At 65.0% G+C, this 25,018-nt stretch overlaps 1 protein-coding gene across 5 annotated transcripts; it reads left to right on the top strand.

Annotated features, from left to right (window-relative positions):
- Nucleotides 1-24,854, top strand: CTNND1 (catenin delta 1). Of its 5 annotated transcripts, none has more exons than XM_035550205.2 (20): nt 1-178; nt 9,822-9,940; nt 10,688-11,008; nt 11,930-12,001; nt 12,274-12,432; nt 12,599-13,134; nt 16,613-17,076; nt 17,180-17,363; nt 17,644-17,761; nt 18,361-18,514; nt 18,903-18,920; nt 19,174-19,242; nt 20,473-20,600; nt 20,787-20,937; nt 21,153-21,345; nt 21,474-21,588; nt 22,086-22,173; nt 22,460-22,507; nt 22,616-22,713; nt 23,106-24,854. In XM_035550205.2, the coding sequence occupies exons 3-20, from the start codon at nt 10,814-10,816 to the stop codon at nt 23,115-23,117; spliced, it is 2,802 nt and encodes a 933-aa protein (XP_035406098.1). In that variant the 5' UTR covers nt 1-178; nt 9,822-9,940; nt 10,688-10,813; the 3' UTR covers nt 23,118-24,854. The 5 variants fall into 5 exon arrangements, with proteins under 5 accessions (XP_035406098.1, XP_035406100.1, XP_035406101.1 ...); XM_035550207.2 differs by having other exon boundaries at nt 23,109-24,840; XM_035550208.2 differs by lacking the exon at nt 18,903-18,920.
- The last annotated feature ends 164 nt before the right edge of the window (nt 24,855-25,018 follow it).

Raw genomic sequence — 25,018 nt, 5'->3', positions numbered from 1 at the left:
GGTGCGGGAGCGGCGGCGGGCGCACGGCGGCGAGGCCCTGCCCGGCCCGGCCCGCTCCGGCTCCACTCCGCTTCCGATTCGGTTCCGCGCCGGTTCCGCTCCGCTGCTCGGCCCCCGGGGGCTACCCCCCGTTACCGGGGCCGTTCCCGTGCCGTTCCCCTCGAGGAGCCCGGCCGCGGTAAGTCCCGTTCGCCGCCTCCGGTGCGGGGCGGGGGCAGCCCCCGGTGCCCCCCCCCCTGTTTATTCCCCTCTCCCCCCGGTTTATTGCCCCCGGTCCCACCGGGGCAGGGCCCGGAGGTGCCGCGGGGCCCAGCGCCGTGCCCCCCGGTGCCTCCCCGGTTTGGGGCCGCCCAACAAAGGCCGCCCCGTGCCAGCTTCCCCGGGACCGTGCGGGCTCGGCCCGGTGCGAGCGGGACCCCGCGCCCTTCCTCCCCCCCGCCCTCCTCCCCCTCCTGCCCTTTGTGTGGGGAGGAGGCCGGGGGGGGTCTGGGGGGCAGCGGGGGACCCCCGGGCTGTGCCCGTCCCCCGGGAGCGGTGGCCGGGCCGGGGGAGCCCTCCCCGTCCTGCTGCTCGCAGGCACTTTGTCCGCGCCTTTGTTCGAGCGGGGACGGGGACTTGTGTGCCTAGGGAGGGTCAAGTACGCGGGGTGGGGCGCAGCGGCTCCCCGGCAGGTCCGCGTAGCTCCCGTCTTGGGCAATAACGATAAAAAAAAGAAAGAGAAAACACATATATATATGCGTATATACACCCCCCCTGGGGTCACGGGTTAACAAGTGACACTGGAGCGCTTCCAGGCACCGGGTCCCGTGGCCCTGGGCTCGCAGTTCCTAGAGCTGCGCTGTCACTGAGCAGCGGGGCAGCGGCCTCTCCTCCTGCCTGGCCTCCCCCTGCCTTTTGTGCCGCAAATCATCCGCCTGCTGCACCGTGGGTGCCCGACGTCCCTCGGCGGAGCGCTGCGGAGAGGAGGCTCGCTTCGGGGTAAAAGTGTGGAAGTTTTGGTGGGAGGGCTTCGAGCTCCGAGCCGCCTGGGCGCGGGGCATCTCCGTTATGCCCCTGGGCTTCGAGCGAGGCGGCTCGGACAACAAAGCTTCCTGTGATTGTTCGAGCGAGGGGTGGGTCTCGCCGAGGTGCCTCCCTCTCCGGGAAGGGCTCGGTGCCCGAGCTCGGCCGTGCAGCCTGGGAGATGGGTGTAGCGAGGAGCCATGGGAGGCCCGCGCTGTCCTCGCGAGGATATGTGGCAGGGCGCTGCTGTCCCGGGGCCGTGGCACCTAGATTTTGGGTTGTCCTCTGCCCCGCCGCTGGGTGATGAGAGCAGGGTGTCTGGGCACGGCGGCGGTGCCGGAGTGCAGCTGCCTGGCCTCCTGCCTCGGTGTGGAAATAAGAAAACTGGGAATAAGCTTGTCTTCCACTTGGTATGGAGAAGAGAAGCGAAGCTTAGCACCTCCGGGACCTGGGTGCGCTGGGAACCCATAGCCAGGGCTGCAGCTGTGTTCCCAGCGGCTGTTTCTGTGCTTTCTTCCCCCAAGAAGCTGCCGTGGACGTGGGGGTGAGTGGCTGGCCAGTGACTGGCGGCATGTCGAGGCTGTGGGTCTCGCTCCTGCGGCGTGTGCCGCTGTGCGTGACGGGTCTGCGGGGCTCTGCTGTGGGACCCTGACCTCCAGGCCCCCCGGGAGAGGTGCGGGAGCTCACGCAGGGGGCTCTGCGGGCTTCCCGCTTCACCTTGCCTGCTCCGTCCTGCTCCTAGCACTCCTGAGGCAGGTTCTTGGTGGTGGTTATCCCACGACTTAAAAAAAAAAAAAACCGAACGCCCTTAAAACCCCCCTCCCCCTTTGGTAAAGCCCTTCTCCTTCCACTTGGCTGAACTTGGCCGGGACGCTGTTGCATGCGAATGACTGTCCTGCGTGATGCGCTGGGGCCGTGCGCGGAGCCTTCCTGGAAGGGGTGGGAGGATGAAAGCCCTCTGTCAGTGGGTTGCAGAGGGGTGAGCCGCCTCCTTCTGACTGCAAGGCTGGGCCCACGTCCCTGGGTCAGCGGCCCTCGAGGTCCTCCCGTCGCTCAGGATGGTCTGAGAGGAGGAGGTGAAGGGCCCAGCCCCTCCATGCAGCTGGTCACCGTCTCCACACTGCCTCTGATCGTGGCTGTTGGCTTCTCCAGATAGCTAACCGGTGCCTGTGACCTTAGGGTGCTGCTCGAGTTTCTCAACACCCCCTCGTAATGGTCCCTCACTGTCTGGGGTGGCGGCCCCGAGGGGCGTACAGCGCTCCCAGCCTAGCCTCCAAGACCCAGGTCCCTGTACTGCTGCTGCCCTCACCCATCATCGCCATCCCTGATGGCCAGAAGCAGAACTGGGGCTGGTCGGGGTCCCTAAAAGCGGCGGGGTGCTGCCTGGCCGCGGTGACAACCCCAAACCCACGGGGTGACCGAGGGCGGCGTGTGACACGGGGCTCGGCGAGCGGAGGAAGCAGTCCTCTGGCACGGAGCGCAGGAATGCGCCTCGACACGAGGCTGCTGGAAAGGGGCTGGATTTACGGCCTGCAGAACAAAGTCCCGGAGTTCCCCGAGGTGGCCACAACCCCCTGGTGGTTCTCGTGCCCCCCACCGAGGCCGTTTCGGGGCCGCCGTCCTCCCGTGGACGGGCTCAGCACCGTTTCCTCAGAGGCCGGGGGCTCCCAGCAGCAGGCCGATGACTGTAGCGTTGGATCATGAGCGCGTCTGGCTCCTACGTGTCTCGTGTCTGTTGCTAATCTGCCCGCCTTTCCACCCAAAATAGATGCTCGCGTTGTCTCGCCTGCCGCCACCGCGGGCTGAGCGCAGGACCACGCGTCCGCGGGGACAGACCCGTGGGGTGAACGAGCTCCTTCCCGTTCCTGTGCCCTGGCTGTGGGCTCGGGAGCTCCCTGCCCCGGTTTCCCCCCGGGGGAAGTGCAGACAGATCCTGGTTTCATATCAAAACCCCGCAGCACGGCGGGGTGAGACGGGGCGGTGGCCGGGGTGAGTAAGGAGCACAGGGTGCCAGGCGTGGTGCTGGGCACGGAGCAGCCCTCACCCGGTGCCCGCCGGCGCGGGGCTCCCTCCCGCGGGCAGGAGCTGCCGTCCCGGCCGCATCCCAGCCCCGGCTGCTCCCGTTCCGCCGGGGCGTTGGCCCCGATTGCGACGAAGGCTGCTCAAAGTTCACCGCCTTCCCTGCCCGGCCCGGCCGAGGAGCCTGGAGGAGGCGGCCCGGCCCTCCCGGAGGCAGGGGACAGGCAGCGGGACGGGCTGTGTTACCCCCATCCTGTGCAGCAGGACCTGCGCCGAGGGGTGGGATCCCCCCGGGAGCAGAGCGGCCTGGAGGAGCTAAATACGCAGAACCCCTTCCCACCGTGGCCAGGAGGAGGAAGGCGTCTCTCTGTCCTCAGCTGACGCGTTAGGTTCCCCCCCCCCCTTTTTATTTTTTATTTTTTTTCTTTTAACACCACGGTCCTGCTGAGAAGCGCCCCCGGATCCCCCAGCTGCCTCCCCACCAGTGCTCCCAGTGCCGTCCCAGCACCGGGGAGCGCGGCGGACTGCCAAGACCAGTTTTTCTGACCCGCGAGGGTGGGTCGCCGGTCGCGTCTGCGTGCTGCTGGCAGGCCCCTTGCCCGGTGGAGCAACGCGTTGCATTCTTGGGAGCGTGTCGCTGCTTGCCGGGCCTGCCTCGCTGCGCGCTGCCTGCGGGGAGCCGGGGGCACCTCGTCCTCCTGCCTGCCGCTCAACGGGGTCCGCGGGGTGAGCGGGGGGACGGCGCGGCGTGCTTTTGGGGGAAATCCCCTGCTTCGGGCTTGCTGGGTCCTCCTCCATCTGCGTGGCTCCGTTCTCTGCCCAGCTCCTGTCTCAAGCAGCCGTGAGGGACGCTTGTGGTGCTGCCAGCAGAGCTGGGTTCTTGCTGTCCCCAGATGTCCCACCCCAAATCCCACAAAGTGCTGGTAGCCCCACGTGTCCCCACTGATGGTTAGGGGGTCCCGATATCACCTCCCAAGCCCTGCAGACACCGAGCCCATCTACAGGGCCTGCCGGGCACCGCCCTGTCCCCACGGGAGACTCTTTGGGGCCGGATTGTGGCACCTGCCACCCTGTCCCCGCAGGATGCTCCTCGCCCCAGGGCGTGCTGCCACCACGGACGAGCGCAGGACACCCCAGGACACCGTGCCCCTCCTGGGTGCTGTGCCCCCGGTGGTGCCTGCGTGCGGGGCGGAGGCGGCGGGGAGCGGCCCTTGGCAGGACGCGGTGTTTAGCAGCTCGCAGGAAAGGGGAAGCCGTGGCGTCACTTCTGTCTGACCAGGAAACGCAGCTTTCCTGCCCTCGGCTCCTGCGGCAGCCTGCGGAGCTGCCTCTCGGCGGCGGGACCTGGGGGCCGGCAGCCCGAGGAGCAGCACCAGCGGTAGGATGAAGCCCCGCGGTCCCTCCGAGCGTGATCGGGGCACGGGCTGCTGCCTGGTTTTGTCTCCTGCTGGCGTGAGTGCTGGCCCGTGCCAGTCCCCGCACCCCACGTGCGGCGAGGGGACGGCACGGGACCTGCCCTCACCCTGCCGCAGCCCTCGTCCCCCCGCCGTGCTTCCATCCCTGGCTCTGACGCTTCCCTGATGGTTTTCCTTCACCCATTCATTACCCCTCTTGGCAGGGCCCTCGAAATCCTCTCGGAGAGCAGATGCACGCGTGCAATTAGAGAGCAGGGGCAGCAGATGAGGTCACGCCGGGCTTTTCGCCTCCTGCCCAGCCCCGGGTGACGGGTGCCGTGACTCAGCCCTACCTGCCCGGGGAGCCGGGGCTGGCCGCAGCGAGGGGAGGCCACCCTGCCGCCCCCGGCATCGAGCTGCTCGCCTTAATCTCGGCGATTCCTCGCGCGCCGCTCCCACGCCAGACATGAGCTCAGCGCCTGCCTGTTTGCTGAGCCCGGCCAGGGCTGTGGGGCTCGGCCCTGGGGCGGGCGGGGAGGACAGGGCACCCCGTCTGGGGCTGGGGGGGTCTGCAGGGGGGCTTTGTGCTCCCACCCCCCTCCACCGACCTGGTTTTGTGGTGATTCGGGTGTTCCCGGTGGGGCTGGCCGGTGTTTTAGGTGCGGTGCCCTCCTAGCGCGCGGCGCTGTCCGGTTAATTCCCCCCGGGTTAATTCCCCCCGGGTCCCCCCGTGCCCTGGCCAGCCCTCGGGCACGGATAAGCAGCGTGGAGGCAGGGCCAGCCCCTCGGGGACCCGCGGCTGCAGGTGTCGGGAGAGGAAATGATCTCAAGCGGCTTCGCTGGGAAGGGGGAAGCGTGACTGCAGCGAGGGCCGGGACGTGGGAGAGGGGCGAGATCCACATCGTCCCGTTCTGGGACGCCGTGCCGCTCTGTGGCCCGGGCGGGGATGCCTGTGGCTCGGGGGGAAGATTCCCTTCGTGCCCCGGGGAATGCCGGCCCCTGGGGGCAGCGTCTCCCCTCGGGGACAGCCAGCAGCAGGCACGAGCCCCCCAGGACCCAGCTGTGCCCCCGGGCGGGTGCCGTGCCCTTGCCCCCTGCGCTCGCGCTCGGTCCCTCCGTGATTTCACCCAGAGGGACTTTGCTCCCTGGGCCCTGCGGCGCGGCCCTTATCTCCTCGCCGCCAGCCTGCTGTTTGCTTTTACTGGGGGGGAAAGAGAGAGCGAGCGAGCGCGAGGCGGCCGGGTGGGAAAGCTCAGCCCGGCGCTGGGCGCGGGGAGAGCCGCGGAAGGCCGGGGCCGGCGGGGCGGCCGGAGCGTGGCACGCGGCACCGGGACCGGCGCGCGAGAGGGCGCCCCGTGGTCCTGGGGCAGGGCACGGGGAGCCAGGGGGAGGCCCCGCGGTCCCGCTGCTTCGCCCCCAGCTCCTCGGGGGGCCAGGAGCCGCTGGGGCGAAGCCGGAGCCCGCTGGCCGCCGGAGCGCGGCCCGTCCCAGGAACGCTCTGGCCCCGTTCCCAGACTCCGGCGCTGGGTGTTTGTTTGTTTGCTGTGCCCCCGAGGTCTGGTGCTACCGTGACAGGAAGCGGGAAGGCCGGGGGGAGGGAGGGAGGCCGGCTGGGGATGTGCCTGTGAAATAAATCCCTTTGTCCCCGCCGAGCGCTCAGCTGCGAATTCCCACAGAGAGGAGGAGAGAGCCGCCTTTGTGCTGCCCCCGGCTCCCGACAGCCAAACCGCTGGGCCCGGGGCGCCGGGACGGGGGAGAGCCCGGGCTTGGTGTCCCCAGGGGACGGGTGGGGGCACGCAGCAGCGGGGCCTTTTGGGGTGCTGCTGGCGGGAAAGGGGCTGAGGCCGGGCACGGGGCTGTCCCTTGAGGGCTGCGGGTGGACGGGGGCCCTGCCCCGAGCCTCGTGTGGTCCTGCCCCGAGGGCCGCTCGTCCTCGCCTCCCGTCTGCTCTCTGGTGCCCCTCCAGCCTCGGGTCCGGGCCTCCCGGCCGGTGTGAGGCCATGCCGTGCCGTGCCGTGCCGGGACAGGCCATCGAGCCCCTCGGGGGCCGCGTCCCTGCTGCCGCGGCGGCTCCTCGCGGTGGCCCCCCCGGCGGGTGCCGAGGACAGCTGCGGGGCCGGATGGCTGGCATACCAGCACGACGAGCCCTCCCCTCTGCGGCCAGCCCTGCCGCTCCTTGCTCCTTCCTCGGGGGCAGCCCCCGCGGCCCCGGCTCTGGCAGAGGGCACCCGCTGCTGCTCTCGGGCCGCCTTTGTGCCCCCCGGAGGGTCTCCCAGCCTCGTCCTCGGGCCCCGATCCCTATCGTGCGTTCCTGCCCCGGCTGGGGGGAGTCAGGGCTGCTTCCTCCCCGCAGCCCGGTGCAGGGCCCCACCCTGCCTCTTATCTCTCTCCTCCTTATCCTGCCTTGGCTGCCGGCCCTTTCCCTTATAGGGCCTGCTGGTGTGTCTCTGCTTGCATCTCCGCAGGTAACTCCCTCTCTCCTCTCTCGCTCTCCCCATCCAGGCTTTCCTAATTTAGGTGCGCGGCCCTGTAAAGAGGCGGCGGGCGAGGCGGGCCGGGCCTCGCATCCCGCTGCCGGTCGGACCAGTTGCACGCGACAGAGGGAGGAGAGCGGCGAGGAGAGCCCCGGGCGGCCGCTCCTTGCGGGGTTTCCCCCCCCCTTCCACCCGGCTCTCTCCCCGTGGCTGGGGCCGGGCTCTCTGTGGGGCAGGGTGGGTCCGTGCCAGCGCGGGCAGCGCCCGGGGCGGTGGCTGACCCGCCTGCGACGGGCTGGTTCTTCCCGCACGGGCAGGGCCGGCCGGCAGTCTGGCCAAAGTCCCTTCTGCTTCCTTCCTGCCGCCTGCTTTCCGGGACAGCCGGCCCCGCACCAGCCCATGGGGCCACCCCCTAATTGGGATCCTCACGGGTCCTGTACCCAAACCCGTGCCAACCTGCTGCGCTGGGGTGGGCGCGAGCTCTGGGGTTGGTTTCCGAGCCCCGCACCCTGCTCTCGGGGCTACGGACAGATGCTGGAGATGATGGTTCATTTATTTATTATTCATTTTTTAGCTAATTGAGCCTGACCAGGAGCCTGCGGTGAATTAGCGGGGACGCGGAGCAGCGCAGAGCGAGCGTAATGCGCCGCGAGTGCTCAGGCCGTGGCGGGCTTGAATTATTAACGGGGTTTCTGTTTGTGCTGAGCGCGTCGTGGCGGGCAGGTGGGACCCGGAGAGCTGCCTTCCTCTCCCGAGACAGGACGGCGGCCTGGCGCCGAGAGCCGGGGGCTCCGTCCCGAAGGGAGCGCTGCAGGTGCTTTCCGGCTATTCCCAGCCCTTCAGCCGAAGCGGGGAGGCTGCTGCGGGTAGCTGGGGAGGGAAGCTCTGCACGTGAACCACCTCGTGGTGACAGCGCTGGGGTCGCTGCCGTGGTGCCCCCTGTGCCCGGGGTGGGGTTTGCCTTTGTTTTGTTTTGCTTTTTGTTTTTGCCCTGAACCCAGCCAGCTGAAATATTTTTGGCTTGCTTGGGTTTTTAAGTAACGGGTGTGTCGGCGAGTGCCTCTCTCATGATGAAAAGGCTTCATCGCAGCCGTCCTCAGAGCTGGTCACGGTCTGGCTTTGGAAAAACGCTCTGTAGTTTTATCTTCAGAGGCTGGGAGGAGGACGGGGGGGGGGGGTCCGGGCGCAGAGCGATGCCTGGAATTTCACCCTCTGCCTCGCGGGATGCAGCTTGCTTGGCTCGGAGCTGCCACCGGCGGCCTGCTGGCCGCTGGGGTCACATCTCCTCTTCCCTCCTGCTCCCACTTGGTTTGGGGATTAACCCTGGCTCGATGGAGGCAGCCCTCTGCCGGGGCTGGTGGGGCGTTTGTGGGGAAAAAAGGAGAGCCGGTGGGCGAGGGAGCGGTGCCGTTCCTTCCCCCTGCTGTTGTGCTCCGCTCCCTCTGGAAGGGACAGGAAGGAAACATCTCACGGCTGCTCTGGCCCCTTATCTGGGGCCCTGAATAGCCCCACAAATCCCATTGTTGGCGGCCCCGTTACGGGCCGTGCTCCCAGGGGACGCGTGGAGGTGGGATGGGGCAAGGAAACCCTCGCCCTGTTCTGGGGCTGGGGCCTGGGGGTCTCGCGCCCCCAGGGGACGCAGCCGGCCCCCGCAGCAGGGGCTGAGCCCCGCAAACCTCAGCGCCCACGCGGGCATCGCGGAGCCCTAGGGGCTGGGGGAGCCCCTGTGGATTGCTCGACCTGGGGGTGGAGTTTAGGACGGCACTGTTTGGGGTGGCACCACACCTTCCTCGGAGATCTGCTGGGAATCTGGGGCGGGTGAGAGCTCGGGGCAGCGAGGGGCAGCGCTGCCTGGTGCTGCCATACAAGGTCCGGGCAGCGGGTCTGTTGCAAAAAAGCCCCTGAGGGCATCCCTGTTGCAAGGTGGGAGGGGTGGAAAGCTGCGTGCCAGAGCCAGCAGTCGCGTCGGGGAGCCTCCTGAAGCCTGGTTGGGCTCCCCAGACAGGAGGGGTGGTGGTGGGCAGGCTGCTGAGCACCCAGCCTGCGTGGGCTGGGGCACGGAGCCCAGGCGAAACCCGTGCGTGTGCCACGGCTTCCTCCTCGCTGGGCACTGCATGGGCACGGGTGGAAGCAGCGAATTTCTTATCGATGAGGGCAGATTACAGGGCGGCAGCAGCCAGATGGCGAGATGTGCTGCGGGCAGCCTGCGAAGCGCATGGGGAAAAAAAAAAAAAAAAAGATCCCCCCCCGTTTCGGTCCTGGTGGTGCCGTGGGGTCTGGCAGCACCGGGCAGGGTGGCTGCTTGCTGCCTGCCCCACGCAGGCTTTTGGGGAGCGGGGGAGGCATTTTAGGAAGGGTTTCATCTGGATACGCTTGACATAGTGTGGGAAATAGATAAGGGTTGAGGAGGAGGGAGGGGGAAAAACAACTCTCGGCTCCTGAACCAGCGTCTGCTGCAGGGCTGGCAGGGAACGAGGAGCTGGGTGGGATGGGGGCTGCAGGGGGGCAGCAATACCCGTCCTCTTGGTCCTGGGGGGCTGCGGAGGGCAGTGATACCCGTCCCCTCGGTCCCGGGGTGCTGCCTCACTGCGAGGAAGGGTGGGCAGAGCCGAAGCCGCGCCGGAGACCGTGGGAAAGCAGTTCCTGTGCCGGCTGCCTGGCTTCGACGAGTCCCCACACGCCTGCCGTGACTGCGTGGCTTTGGGAAAACCTCCTGTGGGCCTGCCGGGACTCAGCTGGGCCGTTCCCCAGCAGCGGGGAGCAGGCGGAGGCGCCGGGTGCTGCGGGACCAGCACCGACCCTACGGCCGTGCTGGCCCCCTTCGGAGGGGAGGGAGGAGGAGAGGAGCCCCTTTCCCCAGCCCGTGCCCCCTCCCCTGCCTCGTGTTTGAAGTTCCCTGTGATTTGACCCTGTTCTCCTGCTGTCCCTGCAGCTCTCTTCCCTCCTGCTTCCCCCCTGTGGTGGCTGGGCTCTCTCTGCCATGACTCTCTGCGCCTAGACCTGGCTGTCCCGTGCCTTTGCCAATCACACCCGAGCTTCCTCCTCTGACAGGTCTGTATGGAACAAATTCGCCTCTCTCTGCCAATACACGTTGATTGTGGTCTGCATGCTCGCTGTTCTCCCTCGGGAGAGGGTGTCGGAGGGGTCCACGACTGTCCCTAGATCAGTGGGCTGAGGTTGGCCGCAGGTTTGAGAGCCCTGGTGAGGACCTGGAGGGTGGCAGGGGTTTGGCAGCCGTCACAGGGGTTTATAGGGTCCCCTTCCGGGGTTGCTGTCCCCCTGTGCTCCCTTTCCTGGGTTGGAGGGAGCTGTAGAGCCAGGGCTGTCTCCCCGCCGCGCTCTGCTTGCCCCGGGGAGGAGGGAGTGTGGTAAAAGCAGCCGTGTCCCTCGCTCCTGGAGGCGGCAGCGGGTGGGGATGGAGCCCTGCTCCCTCTGCAGAGCCCTGTCCCTGCTCCGCTCCGGGCCCAGGACGTGTCCTGCTCTCCTGCCAGCGGCTGCGGGTGGGGAAAGCTTCCTGCAGCCCTCATGGGAAGGAGAAACCCCAGCACACCATGGCCCTCCTGAACCTGTGAGGCGTGACGGGGAGAAGGGCTGTCTGACCCTAAAGTGCCGGTTCCCCAAGCCGAGTGCTGCCTGGGGCCGTGCTGCTCTGAGACCCTCTTCCGACCGGGCCGCGGGGCGGGAAGGGGCGTTAGTGACATAAGTTATGTGTTTCCCTGTTCTCAGAACCTGCCTTAATAAAATCAGTCTCTCCTGCCCTCTCTTCTCTCCTCCTTTCCCCCCCCAAATCACACGCAGTGAGGAGCGGGGCTCCTCCCCTGCCGGCTCCCCTTTTCCTCCCCGCACCTTGACACCGAGCCGACTCCGTCTGCGCCTCCCCGCGCCCTCCGCCCCCTCCCTGCCCACCCTGGGCGCCCGGCACCCATGGACGACTCGGAAGTGGAGTCGACCGCCAGCATCCTTGCCTCCGTCAAGGAGCAGGAGGCGCAGTTTGAGAAGCTGACGCGGGCGCTGGAGGAGGAGCGGCGCCATGTCTCGGCCCAGCTGGAACGAGTCCGGGTCTCCCCGCAGGACGCCGGCCCGGGCTTGGCCAACGGCACGCTCACCCGGCGGCACCAGGTAAAAAAAAGCCTCGGCAGAGGCGGCCCCGGAGGCTCCCGAGCCCCCTGTCCGCCTCGAGCCTGCCTCCAGGAGGGCGGCCCCGGGCCCGGCTCCCTCCGTGGGGCGTGAGGTTGGTTTGGGCTGGCCTGGTTCGTGACGCTGCTGGCGCTGCGCGTGGCTGGGAACGAGTGATTGGGGATGTGCAAACAGACAGACCTGGGCAAACGGTGTCTTTTTGGGGACGTGGAGGTGGCCTGGGGGGTCTCACACCAGGTCGGCTCAGGTTTTGGTCTCTCTTTGTGAGCGTTGAAGGCTGGCTGCCGTCAGTACCCGGGCATCTTCCCCACTTGGCTCCTCGGAAGGTGGTGGTTGGAGGGCTGCGTGTCTGCCTCCTTGCGTGGCCGTGGGCGAGTGCCTGGGGTCTTGGTTTTTGTGCCTGGAGGAGCTAAACCAGGGCTGGGGGAGGCCTCTTCTCCGCGGGGCTTGAAATGTGTGTTAATCTGCCTCGGCTGGAGAGCTCTGTCCTCTTCTTCCTCTCCCGGGCTCTGTTTCGGGGTGTTCTCAGAGGGCTGTGCACGGTGTCGTGCGGGAGGCGCTTCACTTTCCGGCAGTGAAAGGCGGTGCTGCCGGGAGCAAAGGCTCTCCGGAAAGGGTGTTGGGCACTGCACCGGGCTCTCGAGGGCAGTGGTCGCGGCACCGAGCTGCTGGAGGTCAAGAAGTGTCTGGACGATGCTCTCAGGCACACGGTCTGGTTTTGGGGTGGTCCCAGTGGCTTGCCGTGCTCCTCTCCTGGCAGCGACGTGTGGGGTGTGCTGCGGGGTCGGGAGCAGGAGGCGGCCGGCTCAGGGCGTCGGAGGAAAGAGAGAGGATATTTGGGATCCTGGCAGGGGAGGGGGCAGCAGCTGAGTAACCGGCCTGCCGTCACGATGTGCCTTTCAGAACGGCCGTTTCTTGGGCGATGCTGACCTGGAAAGGCAGAAATTCCCAGATCTGAAGCTCAACGGACCACAGGTAAGGGGAGACCTCTGTTTGCAGGCAGCCTCCCCGCTGCGCGGGGGCACAGGGGGTGCTGGGGCAGGGCCGGCGGTGTCCCACGCGTAGCTGGGACAGGGAACACTTCTTGGTTTTAAGGCAGCCGCCCTGGCCTGAATGGGTCTGGGGTGTGTTTTTGTTGGTGCACCCTCCCATGCAAGGGGATTTCAGAGTTCCCCGATGGGTCAGGTCTCCCAGGGAAGGGCTTGCGCCTGGTGTTGGGGTCTGACCCCGTGCCCCTGTTCCCCCAGGACCACAGCCACCTCTTGTACAGCACAATCCCCAGAATGCAGGACCCGGGCCAGATCGTAGAGGAGACGTACACCATGGAGGAAGACCCCGAAGGAGCCATGTCCGTGGTGTCAGTGGAGACATCGGATGACGGGACGACCCGGCGCACGGAGACCACGGTACGAGTCTGGGGCGTGCCTGGGTGGGTTGGTGTCCTGCTGGGGTGACTGCCGTCCCACGGCTTGTGAAATCTGCCCGGAGCGAGGTGCTGGAGGAGGATTCTGGGGATGTGGGATAGTGGCGTGGGACAGCGCTCCCTCACGTGCCCTCTGCCCGTCCCTCTAGGTGAAGAAAGTGGTGAAGACGGTGACCACGCGGACGGTGCAGCAGGTCCCGCTGGGGCCCGACGGCTTGCCCTTGGAAACCTCCCCTGTCGGCACCAACTACGTCCAGACGATGGACAGGAACTTCCGCAAGAACGGCAACGGCGGCCCCGGCACCTACCTGAGCCAGCCGGGCACGGCCACGCTGCCTCGTAACTACCACTACCCCGACGGCTACGGCCGCCCCTACGACGACGGCGGCTACCCGGGCAGCGACCACAGCTACGGCAGCCTGTCCCGCGTCACCCGCATCGACGAGCGCTACCGCCCCTCCATGGACACCTACCGGGCCCCCAGCCGGCAGGACATCTACGGCCCCCAGCCCCAGGTGCGCGTCGGGGGCAGCAACATGGACCTCAACCACTTCCACCCCGAGCCCTACGGCCTGGAGGACGACCAGCGCAGCGTGGGCTTCGACGATGTGGACTACGGGCTTATGTCGGACTACGGCACGGCCAGGAGGGCAGGGACCCCGTCCGATCCCCGGCGTCGGCTCAGGTATCGGGGCACTGCGTGCGTGGCAGCGGGTGTTAGGGCGGGGGTCTCCGCGGGGTCCCTTTTCCTTCCCTTTGCACTCGAAGGAGGCGCGCGGGGACCACACGATGTGCTGAGTCAGGAGCACAGCTCGTGCAGGAGAACTTGCATCCGCTTCTAATTGCGTGCTTAATTGGTGGTTAAAACTCAGGGCTAATTGAGCTGGTCGTCCTGCAGCGAGGAGTTCCGCGGGGTGGCTGGACGTAGCTCCGGGCCCTTTCCTCCATGCTACCCGTTCTGCCGGCACGGCGGCGGCAGCTCCAGAGGCAGCTGGGCGGTGGGATCGGGCATTCATCCCACGCCCCATTTCATTTATCACACCTGGTACCAGTTCTGGGGCACAATCCCCGTCCTGGAAGCAGCAGCAGCAGCGTTCGCGCCGAGCCAGCCCCGCAGGAGCGGTGCCGGGGCGATGGAGGCGCTGCGGCGCCCTGGGGAGCGCTCCCACAGGGTGGGAGAGGCTGCTCGACCTGTTCGGCAGTCGCAGCTCCTCTCGCCCTCGTTTTGTTTTGCTGGGGGGGATCGGCAGCACTTCCAGCCTGACCGCTGAGCAGAGCAGGGGCCCGGTGGGCTTTGGGCCTGCTGGAGGCATCCTGTGGTGCTCCCTGCCCGGTGCCGCGGCTGCCACGGGCTCGTGGCATGTACCAGGCAGGACTGGAGGACGTGCGTACGTCTGGGTGCCGCAGGTGGGCAGGAGAGGCTGGTCGCAGCCTCCCAGGACGTGCAGGAGAAGCCGGGGAGGGAGGGAGGGAGGGAGGGAGGGAGAGGAGGCGTTTGCCAGCCCCTGACAGAGATCCGTCGTCTCTCGAGGCGTGTCCCGTAAATCCCCAGCAGCCCTCGGCTGCCGCGGTGACTCAAGGAGCAGCTTTGTCCTCTGGCTTGTGCCAGCATGAGCGCTGCTGCTGCTGCTGCTGCTGCGTGGAACCAGTCGGGGCGGTTGTGCTCCGGGCTTTGTCTCCCCAGCCCGCCCCGTGCTGCCGAGCCTGCGCTGGCTGCAGGAGAGCTGGCACCGCGCTGCCCCCGCCGACTCGAGCCGCCCGTGGAAAGAAAGACAGCGCTGGTAGTTCTGGGGCTGCCTCTTCGCCCTCCGCCCCCGAAATCCTGGAGGGAAGGAGTTGGGGAGCTGGGTGCAGCTGGGCTCGGGCCATGGGGGGGGGCGGGACAAGGACCCTTCGGGCCCCTCCAGGCCACCTCCCGCCCTCGCACAGAGCGAGGGGATGGGCGCAGCCCGTTGCAGGCTCTTCCCTCCCGGCGCGAGCCGGTAACGATGGCAGCAATCCCTGGAATCCAGCGACTGTTGAGCTTGGCTTGCCCCCTGCCTTCTCAGTTTCCCTCGCCTGGCTCGCAGCAACGGGAAGGGGCGGGCTCAGCATCCCACCCCCTGCCTCCCAGGTGTTTGTCTTGAGCCGGGGCCGGGCTGTTGATGGCTTCCTTCAGGGAGGCAGCTCGCCAGGCAGGCGCGGCGTGCGCTGCCTGGGGGGTGCCCGCGTCCCCTCCGGCCTGGCTTGGAGCCCCCCGCCAGCAGGGGAGGGGGGAAAAGGGGGCTCAGCAGCGCCGCTCCCCCTCGCCTTGCTGCCCCGTATCGTTTGGGGGAGGTAGTGAATGCCCCTGGCTGCCGGGCAGGAGCTCCCTTTTGGGGTGCGGGAGGCTTGGCATGGAGCGGGGCCGGCTGCGGGCTGTGCTGACGAGTGTTGGGGTGGCTCATTTGTGGTGTTGGCAGCTGGTTTGCCCCTGCCGTATTTCATAGAATCAGTAAGGTTTGAAAAAACCTCCAAGATCACCCAACCACCCCCTACCACCCATGTCACCCACTGACCCATGTCCCCAAGCACCACGTCCAACCTCTCCTTGAACACCCCCGGGGACGGTGACTCCACCACCTCCCTGGGCAACCCGTCCCAATGCCTGACCGCTCTTTCTGAGAAGAAATGTCCCCTAATTTCTACTCTGGCACAACGTGAGGCCATTCCCTCTGGTCCTATCACCGCTTATCTGCGAGAAGAGGCCGACCCCAGCTCCCCACGCCTCCCTTTAGCTGCGGGCATGGCGTCGGTGGCTGGTGTGATGTGCTGAGTGTGGTGCCCTGCAGCCACGGCGAGCCCCTGCAGACTGCTGAGCCCCTCCTGGTAGCCCGGCCGGGTGGCTGCTGCGTGGCAGCACCTGAAGAGGACGTGACTGTGCAGGCGGCTGCTACCCCGAGCAGCTCCCGGCGTGTGGTTTTGGCAAGCCCCATAGCAGAGGCTGCAGGGGAAGTGGTCTCGTAGGGAGCAGAACTTGTCACCATTCTTGGTTGTGGCTTTCCCTGCCTGCTCGGTGGTCCTGGAGCTTCCTCTATGGGATTGGGGAGCTCTGGGGGTGGCTGGGCAGATGTGAGCTTGGGGGACCCCCATCGCCGTGGCACAACCGGTGTGCCAGCAGTGGTCAGGCCCCTCTGTTAAAGCCCCAAGTCTCCTCCCATCCCCGTCTGTTGGAAATGGCTGAATTCCTGGGTGGGGGAAGGACTGTGTTCACAAGGTGGCCGAGGCTGGCTTGCCAGAGACTAAAAATAGGGTGAGAATGGAGGATTTTGTGCGGGGTGTGCTTTGGGGTGTGGAGGAGGGTGTTCAGTGCCCCCTCAACGCGCGGGGGGTTGGCTGCGTGTCCCTGCGGCTTCTACCTGCCGCTCCCAGTGCTGGTGGCTCTGGGGTGTGCCGAACCCCCTCGGGGCCGCAGCACAGCCCCTGTGCCACTTGCCAGCTGTCTGCAGGCCAAGCAGTCCGAGCCCAGCTCCGGTGAGGTTTTGCCCTTTGAAACAAGGGCACTGGTTCGGTCGGGAGGCATGCGTTTGCCCACGAGTGCTGTGGGGCAGGTCAGATGATGGCACGGCAGGGATGCGGGTGGCACGGGACCGGGCCGGGTGCTCCCCGTGCCCGCTGGTGCCGCAGCCTGGCTCGCAGCAGGCTCTGCGCAGGGCTGCTCTGGAGGCCTGGGAGCTTCGGTGTGGTTTGCCCTCCCCGCGGGCCTGGTGTGGGATCAACTTGCCCTCTAGTGGCCACAGGCCCGCGTTAGTTATCCGTGGTGCCGTGCGAGCTGCCCCCACCTCAGGACTGGGTCTTGCTGCTGTAGAGGTTACGCAGATGGGGATCTGGTGTCTGGCCCAGGAACTGAGTCTGGTGGGTGGGAAGTGACTGCAGTTGCTCCTGGGGCTGCTCACAAACCTCCCGAGCAGTCCTGGGGGGTGGCCTCTTTCCTCCCTCCTCGAGGGGCCTCGTACAGCTGCAGGGGACCAGGAGGGTGCCGCAGTGCCCTTCTGCAGCCCGGCTCCCTTCCCTTGTCGGACCCCTCCAGCTCCAAGGCCGACTGCATCCTGCGTGTGCTCCCCCGTCTCCTGCGGGGCCGGGGAGGCCACGGCAGCCCCCAGCGCCTCGGGTTCGTGCTGATGCCTGTTGTCTCCCTCTCCTAGGAGCTACGAGGACATGCTGGTGGACGAAGTGGCTCCTGACCGGTACTACTGGGCCCCGCTGGCTCAGCACGAGCGGGGCAGCTTGGCCAGCCTGGACAGCCTGCGGAAAGGGGCCCCGGCCCCGGGCAGCTGGCGCCAGCCGGAGCTGCCGGAGGTGATCGCCATGCTGAGCTTTCGCCTGGACGCCGTCAAGTCCAACGCCGCCGCCTACCTGCAGCACCTCTGCTACCGCAACGACAAGGTGAAGACAGAAGTGCGCAAGCTGAAGGGCATCCCGGTGCTGGTGGGGCTGCTCGACCACCCCAAGAAGGAGGTGCACTACGGCGCCTGCGGGGCGCTCAAGAACATCTCCTTCGGCAAGGACCAGGACAACAAGATCGCCATCAAGAACTGCGACGGGGTGCCGGCCCTCGTGCGCCTCTTGCGAAAGGCTCACGACATGGACCTCACGGAGGTCATCACAGGTAACGGCCGCGGGGAGGGGATGATTTGTAGGGTGAGGGAGGCACAAGGAAGGCTTTTAAAGCCCCCGTGGTCTGACCGCCCCTTCCGCGCGGGCCCCTGCAGGGACGCTGTGGAACCTGTCCTCACACGACTCCATCAAGATGGCCATCGTGGATAACGCGCTGCACGCCCTGACCGACGAGGTGGTCATTCCCCGCTCGGGCTGGGAGCGAGAGCCCAACGAGGACTCGAAACCCCGCCACATCGAGTGGGAGTCGGTGCTCACCAACACTGCCGGCTGCCTCAGGTACGGGACGGGGGCTGCAGGCTCCTGGAAGAGAGCTGGTGCGGGCTGGGCTGCTGTAACGCTCCTCCCCAGCTGGGAAGTAGCAGTCGCACAAAGCTAAATGGGAGCAGCCGTGCTCTCTGCAGCGGAGCTGCTCTCCTGGGACAGCTACTGGTGATGCAGCCCTTAATTTGGGGGGAGTTCCTCTCGGTGGAGGGAAGCCGGGGGGGTCTTGAGCTGTGCTGGGTGTGTGCTGCTCCTTGCCTGCCCTCTCCCGTGACGGGTCTCTCCTGCCCGCCAGGAACGTGAGCTCCGAGCGGAGCGAAGCCCGGCGGAAGCTGCGGGAATGCGACGGCCTGGTGGACGCCTTGATATACATCATCCAATCTGAGATCGGCCAGAAGGACTCGGACAGCAAGGTACCACGGTGGGGTGCTGCCAGGATCAGCGGAGCGGGGCCGGTGTCCGTAGCGCTCTGCCGTTCGTGGTGGCTGCAGCTGGGTGTGTTCCTCCCAAGGAAGGGATTTGGGGAAGGAATTAGATGGGACAAGCTGGAAAAAAAAAAACACAACAGGATCACCTTCCTGTGATCTCTGCTTGAGAAGAGAGCCTGTGCGGGGTGTGCCCTGCTGGCTGTGTGACCAGGTGCCTGGCTCTCAGCCTGCAGCTGGGGTTGGGAATACTCAGCCTCCAACGGGGCTGTGGTGTCTCACTCCTCCCATGCTGATATCCCCTGGTTCAGGGCTCCCTAATCTGCCTTGAGCCGGCGTTGGCTTGAGTTTTTGTTGAGCCTTGCCTTGGACTTATTTGCTTGTGGCAGAGAGCTTTTTGGCCCGGCAGGGTGTGAACTTCTTTCAGCAAGGACTGGCCATGCCCCCCTTGGGCAGGGGTGCGCTCCTGAAATGGAGCTGCACGTCCCTCTGGCCCCAGTTTAGCCAGCTCTGGGTCATCAGCTGTGCCGGTAATCGTGTGCTGGGCACATGCTGCTCTGAGTAAAGCTTTCCGTCTTTCCCTCTAGCTGGTGGAGAACTGCGTGTGCCTGCTGAGGAACTTGTCCTACCAAGTCCACCGTGAGATCCCGCACGCCGAGCGCTACCAGGAGACACCTCTGGTCCCCACCAACAACACCGGGCCCCACGCCGCAAGCTGCTTCGGTGCCAAGAAGGGCAAAGGTTCGTTGGGAGGTGGCGTGACGGATTTGTTTCAGCCCCAGTGGGGCTCGAGGGTGGTCTGGGATCTCTGCGCTCCTCCTCTGGCATCTCTCGTGTGAAGGCTAAAGCGCGGCTTTCTCTGGAGACGCGGTGGCTCCTTCCTCCCCTGGCTTTGGGAGCTGCTGCTCGGCTCGCCCAAAGCGTTTGACCCAAGCTAACGGCGCCCTGGCGGGTTTCTGTGGTGGTGGGACGGTGGTGGATGGACGTCTGCTAACTCCACGCCTTCCCTTCTCTCCTGTGTCGTCCCTCCCCTTCGCTTTCTTGCCAAACGATCTGCCCCATGACGCTGTTGGCACTCCTCTCCTCCTGCCTCCCCTCTCTCCTGTCCTCCTCTCCACTTCGCCAATAGACGAGTGGTTCTCCAGAGGTGAGTGTGCTCTCGGTTTTAATTTGTCCCTGGTTTGATTGGGTGCTTTTCCTGGCTCTTTGTCCCCCTTCAGCTGGCCACGCGCTGCCTGCACTGTGCCTGATGCCCTTGGTGGCCCTTCCTGGTACACGCTGGTAGCTTCAGCAGCTCGCCTCCGGGCACGTTCTCGCCAAAAAAAAAAGAAAGGCAAAAAGCTGTTGGGCTGACGTGGGTGGGAAGAGGTGTCTCATGCCCCTGTGCTTGCCCTTTGAAGGTAAAAAGCTCCCGGAAGACCCTGGTGCCGACACAGTGGATTTTCCCAAAAGAACAACTCCAGCCAAAGGTATGTTGCCTGGTGTGTTCGCACAGGGCTTGAGTGCGTAGAGCTGCTTCTCCCGAGCAGTCTGGAAAGGAGCAGCGTCGATTTCCCGCTGAAGTGAGGCTCTCAGACGGGCAGAGTGTGTGTGTGGATGCCCACGTGTGCTAGCTCTGCCCTAGGCAGCCGTGAGGAGGCCTCTTGGTCTTGGTGGAGGTCAGGGCTGGATTCTTGGGCTGTGGAGGGAGCCGTTGCCCGAGGAACTAAGTGAGGGACAGTGTGGTGACACAGCCCTGGGAAAGGTCCCCTTGACTGTGCTCCCAGACTTCGCAGATTCTCCTGCTTGTTCTTCTCCTGGGCATGAAGGGCAGGCAGGACTTAAAGCCAAAATATCCTGCCTCGAGGAGTGTGAACGTGGGGATGGGTTGTTCCAAGGCAGGTGCCTGACCTCGAGGGCTGCAGATCCCATCCGTTCTCTGGGCTGTTGGCCTAGGGCTTGAGTTCAGCTCCTTTGCCCCAAACCCGTGGGCTTCCTGGGGGTATCCTGGTGTCTCCAGGGAGGGCGAAGCTTCAGGCCAGAAGAATCACAAGGAAACTTAGGGTAGACCTGACCTTGTGAGCAGCTCCAATAAGCGGTGGTCACTCCTTAGGCTGATCTAGGCTGGGGGAAGAACTGGCAGGCATCTGCCGGAAAGCTGAGCAGCCACCTGTGTTCTGGGGCTGGCATCATCCCTCCCCACAGCTGGAGACAGGATGGATGGGAAACTCCACAGCAAGATGGAAAATCTGGCTTCCTAAGCGTAAATAGCAGCCCCATTGCTGCCTGGCTGCTGTGTAGTGAGTTTACATCAGAGGTGAGGCGAGAAGAAAGCCAAACACTGCTTTAGAAGCCACTTCTCAGAGTATGTCTTCATGAAAAAGAGTTGATGCTTGGAGACCTGATGCCTGCCTACCTGCTGGGGTGCCTGCAGGCCGTGAGGGCGAGCTGAACCCAGGCTTATTCCATGTGTTCTTGGCTGCCCCTTGCTTGTTGCTGTGCTGAAATTGAGGCCTCCCTGCTCTGGGCTGTGGTTTCCCGTGCTGGGGGACAGCCTGCCCTGCTGTGCACCACGAATCCCAGCAGCAAGGAGCACAGAGCGTGCGTAAAAGCTCCAGGCCTGGTGTCCCAGCAGCACCCCTCTGAACACGGAGCCTGCTCGGTCTCAGCTGCTGGCAGAGCCCTTCAGTGAGCCCTTGCTCCCCGCGTGTCCCCGGCAGGCTACGAGCTCCTGTTCCAGCCGGAGGTGGTGCGGATATACATCTCCCTGCTGAAGGAAAGCAAGACTCCAGCCATTCTAGAGGCTTCGGCGGGAGCAATTCAGAACCTGTGTGCTGGCAGCTGGACGGTGAGCGCCTCACGGAGCTGGGGGGGGGGGGGGATGTGGGGGGCACGTCCCCCTGGTGTGGCTGGGGGGGCTCAGTCTGGCACCGGGGAGCAACAAGCAAAGCTCCCAGTGGCGTCCCCTGCCGCGGGAGCAGGATGAGGCTGTGCCTGCCCAGCCTCACGCCGTGGTGCTGTGCTCGCCCCGCAGTACGGCCGGTACATCCGCTCGGCGCTCCGCCAGGAGAAGGGGCTCTCTGCCATCGCTGACCTCCTGACCAACGACAGCGAGCGCGTGGTGAAGGCGGCGTCCGGAGCCCTGCGCAACCTGGCTGTGGACTCGCGGAACAAAGAGCTGATAGGTGAGGGCTGCCGGGGAGCCCCAGCCTGCCCCCAGATCCGCCTGGCTCGGGCAGGAGCTTCCTCTGGGTTGGGTGGCTGAGGGTGTGCGTGGGCACGGTGGCTGCCCTGTGTTGGGCTGGGGTTCCTCTTCTGGAGCAACCTGTGCATCAAAATTCATTCCTGACACCTCGTTGTCTTCCTTGCTTACTTACGCCCAGTTATTTCCCCTTCGCAGGTAAACATGCGATCCCCAGCCTAGTGAAGAACCTGCCTGGAGGCCAGCAGACCCCAGCCAAAAACCTCTCGGAGGACACAGTGGTGTCCATCCTCAACACCATCAACGAAGTCATCGCGGAGAACCTCGAGGCCGCCAAGAAGCTGCGGGAAACGCAGGGGATCGAGAAGTTGGTGCTGATCAACAAAACCGGGTATGCCCTGCTTGAAGGGTGGCGTGGGGGCAGAGAGGGGCTCCTCCAGGGGCCTCGAGGCCGTGGGTGCTCAAACCAAGAGATGTTCAAACATCTCTTCCTCTGCCAACATCTCTGCCTCTTCCTAGGAACCGCTCAGAGAGGGAGGTCCGAGCGGCTGCCCTCGTCTTGCAGACGGTTTGGGGATACAAAGAGCTGCGGAAGCCCCTGGAGAAGGAGGGTTGGAAGAAGTCAGATTTCCAGGTATGGGGTTTGATGGGGGAGTGCCCTGTTATGGTTAGAGCAACGGGTAGGGTCCTGTAGCAGGGAGAAGGGGCTCCTGGAGCTCTGCAAGACTTGGTTGCAGCTCCTGCCCTGCTGGTGGGAATGGAGACCCTTGAAAGTCTCCCCTATTATTTCTTTGGGGTGTGTGTGGGAGAAACTCTGCAAACTGTTAAGCCCAGAGTGTTAAAATCTATCAGTAGAGAAGTCTGCACCACCTCTGGCATTCAGTTTCTTTCCCAAAAGCTTCAGCTGTCCCTCTCGTTGGGGCCGGGTGCTGCCCTGGCCCAGCCCAGGCAGGCCACCTCCACCCTCGGGTGCTGTGGGTGTGCCCAAGGGCTGTGGAGCACCCTCTGGTTGCTTCAGGCCCCTTGCTCGAGGGCTGTGGGAGGGCAGCACCGTTAGGGCTGGTGGTGTAGGGGCTGGAGGGGGGTGGTGTGTGCTGGGGAAGTACGAGCAGTCACTGTCTGGTGCTCCAGGTGAACCTGAACAGCGCCTCTCGGACCCAAGGGGGCAACTCATTTGATGACAGCACCCTGCCTCTCATTGACAGAAACCAAAAAACAGGTAGGGACGCTTCTGGCACCTGTCCCTGTCGCCAGACACCTTGTCAGTACCCAGCCGGGCTGTGCTCCCCTCCCGCTCTTCACCCCGGGTTCCTTGGGAGCTCACACAAGGCCGTCAGTTCGAGCTTTGAGTTGTTGGGGCTAGAAATGACGCTTGGGGTTCGTGTAGGCCCTCGAGCATCCCTGACCAACAGTGCCGAGGCCACAGCTCGGTTTGGGCTGCTCCCGCCGCGGCGGGCGGTGGCTGCAGGGGCCGTGCCTGATCTGCTGTCTTCCTCTGCTTCTAGACAAGAAATCCTCCCGGGAGGAGATCCAGATGAGCAACATGGGACCAGGTAGGAAAGGGGCCGGAAGCAGGGCGTCTTGCTGCCCTGGTGTGCTGGGAAGACCTCTCCTCCTGCGGGGAGGAGGCCGCTCCCTGACCCTGCCCTGTCTCGCTGCAGACAACTACTCCACGCTGAACGAGATGGAGCACAGCAGGACGCTGGACCGACCCGGCGACCTCGGGGACACGGAGCCAGTGAAGGCGGCGCCGCTGATGGTGAGCAGCTCTTGTCGAGGGGCAAAGAGCCACTTGGGCAGGGGTGCAGGGGACGGCACGCCGCGAGGAGGGAGATGTGGGCCCCCGTGACTAACCCTGCCCGCTTCCCCCCACTAACCCCGTGTGTCTGCAGCAGGACGAGGGGCAGGAGCCGCAGCCCGAGGCAGAGGAGGCGGAGGAGGATGCCCCTGTGCCTTGCCCCGTGTCGGTATGTCCCGCGGTGCCCTGCCCAATCTGAAGTGGTGGCAGATCCTGCTGTGCTCGTAGGGGTGCTTTGCCCAGCCAAATCCTGCTCTGATTGCTGCTGCTCGATCCGCCGGGGTCACGGACACCTCTCTGCCGCTTACCCCTGCCCTGGGTGTGCTAACGTCTCTCCCTCTCTCTCTCCACAGCAGAAGATCTAGCTGCCATCCCTGCCTCCGTTCACTTTGGGTTGATAATATATTATATATATATAAATATATAACTTCGTGGTGGATTGGACTGATTTTTTTTACCTTTTTTTTTTTTTTTGCTGGACTGTTTGTGCCAACTAGCCAGCCAAATGACTGGGCCCGGTCCCGCGAGGGGCAGCCCAGGCCACTCTGCCTCCTCTCGGCAGCTGTACCTCCCTCTTCTGGGATGACTTTACCGATAACTCTTCCTCCCTGTCCTTCGCCGCCACCTTCCTCCGGAGAGCGAACCCCAAACCCTCCCGCCTGACCGTCGGGATCGACCGGCGCCGATGCTGCAAAGACTCCAGCCTTCTGCCTTGACCAGGAGCTGCCTTCTCCTCCCACACCTTCCCTCTGTTTGGAGTCGACTGCAGGGACGGGGACAGAGGCCTCGCGACCTCCTTCTGTTGCCTATAGGATATATTTTGGGGGGGATCGCTCCGCAGCTTGGGCTGTGCGGACAACTGGAGCTTCCCTCCCCGCTGGTGGTGGGACTGGAGTCCGAAGGAGGCTGGAGTCACGGGGGTGTGAGGCGAAGAAGAAACAGCAATAACTTTTTTTCTCGCTTTGTTCTAGATAGGAGACTTTGGGGGTGTGGGAAGAAGGATCTGTCTGAGTCGTGGAGGGGTCTGGATGGGCCCCCTGTGCCAGGAGGGACCCTTAGGTGTGAAGAAGGCTGGTGTGGAGGGAGCGGGACGGGCTTCCCCTGCCCGAGGGCGATCCTCCGGGGGGAAGGAAGGAAGGAGGAGATGCGGCAGGGCTTTTTGGGGCGAGGTTTCTTAGGGAACTGGCTGAAGTAGCGGAGTGCTGTGTGCCGGGCCGGCCAGCCCGGCTGCCAGAGGACGAGCAGCGGGGAGAGCCAGGAGCCTCTGCACCCCAGGCACCTGCGGCAGTGCCCCTCAGCCTCCTCTTGACATGTGCCTTTCTTTTGCCACTGTGAAATAGCTCTTTGAATTGTACTGCCCGGCTTGGCTGGGGCGAGGGGGTGTTTCCTGGGCTACCGGTGGGCTTGAGCTCCTGCTGGGAGCCTCAGCTGTCCGCGGCGATGCTGGAAGCCCAGTTTTTGGGAGTCCCAGGGGGAGCAGGGCTCTCCTCCGTGCCCTGTCCCCTGGAGGACGGGCTGTCCTGGGGGCACGCAGCCTTGTCCTCTCTGCTGACCGGTGGTGGGGAGCACGCTCCGTGCTGTGACTTTCTCTTCTTTTTTTGTTTATGGTGGGGGTGAAGTGGGGAGGCTGAGACTCCCTGTGCAACTGGAAGCCTCCTCGCACGGCTATGAACTGGACACGGAGCCCTCGCCGGGCTGCAGCTCACCCCAAGTGCCCCCATGGAAGGGGGGAGGCCCCGGTGTGCCTCCCCCCTGGCCCCAAAACACCTCCCAGCCCCGGGGCTGAGCCCCCTCTGGCTCCAGCCGCCCCTCACGTTGATTCGGTTCTGTTCGGGGGTCTAACTTCTCTTTTCCTTTGACTACGTAAAACACTAATTCCTTTTAATTTTGTAATTTCAGATGAACCAAAAAAACCCCACCCAAGTACGCAGCCCAGCTTCCCCCTTCCCTCCTCTCCCCGTGGGCAGGGGAGCTGGCTCCGGGGGGGGGAAGGAGGGGGGGGCAGGAGCACCCTGCTGTTCCTTGTCTGATTCCTGTGCACACTCTTATAACGCTTTTCAAACAAAATGATTTTTTTATATAAATAAAGTTTTTAAAGTGTGGGTGCGTCTCTTTCCTACCAGGCTGCCCCTTTTTCTGTCTTTTAGATTTATTTGCAAATAACCTATTTATTTTGTTCCCTAGAGGCTGACCTCCTGGGCTGCGTCTTGCTCAGCTGTCTTACCACTGATATTTGCTCGGAAGGATGCCCCCAGGGCTGGTGGGA

Source organism: Cygnus atratus, chromosome 5 (assembly GCF_013377495.2).
Source record: "Cygnus atratus isolate AKBS03 ecotype Queensland, Australia chromosome 5, CAtr_DNAZoo_HiC_assembly, whole genome shotgun sequence".
NCBI lineage: Eukaryota > Metazoa > Chordata > Aves > Anseriformes > Anatidae > Cygnus > Cygnus atratus.
The sequence above is the reverse complement of the archived record's forward strand: the minus strand, read 5'-3'. Positions and strand labels throughout refer to the sequence as shown.

Bases quoted from the DNA above. Each gene is read 5' to 3' on its own strand.
- CTNND1 (XM_035550205.2), top strand. From the start codon at position 10,814: ATGGACGACTCGGAAGTGGAGTCGACCGCCAGCATCCTTGCCTCCGTC. The intron at 17,077-17,179 runs GTAACGGCCGCG...GGGCCCCTGCAG, and splicing joins CCTCACGGAGGTCATCACAG to GGACGCTGTGGAACCTGTCC. The intron at 17,762-18,360 runs GTACCACGGTGG...CTTTCCCTCTAG, and splicing joins AGAAGGACTCGGACAGCAAG to CTGGTGGAGAACTGCGTGTG.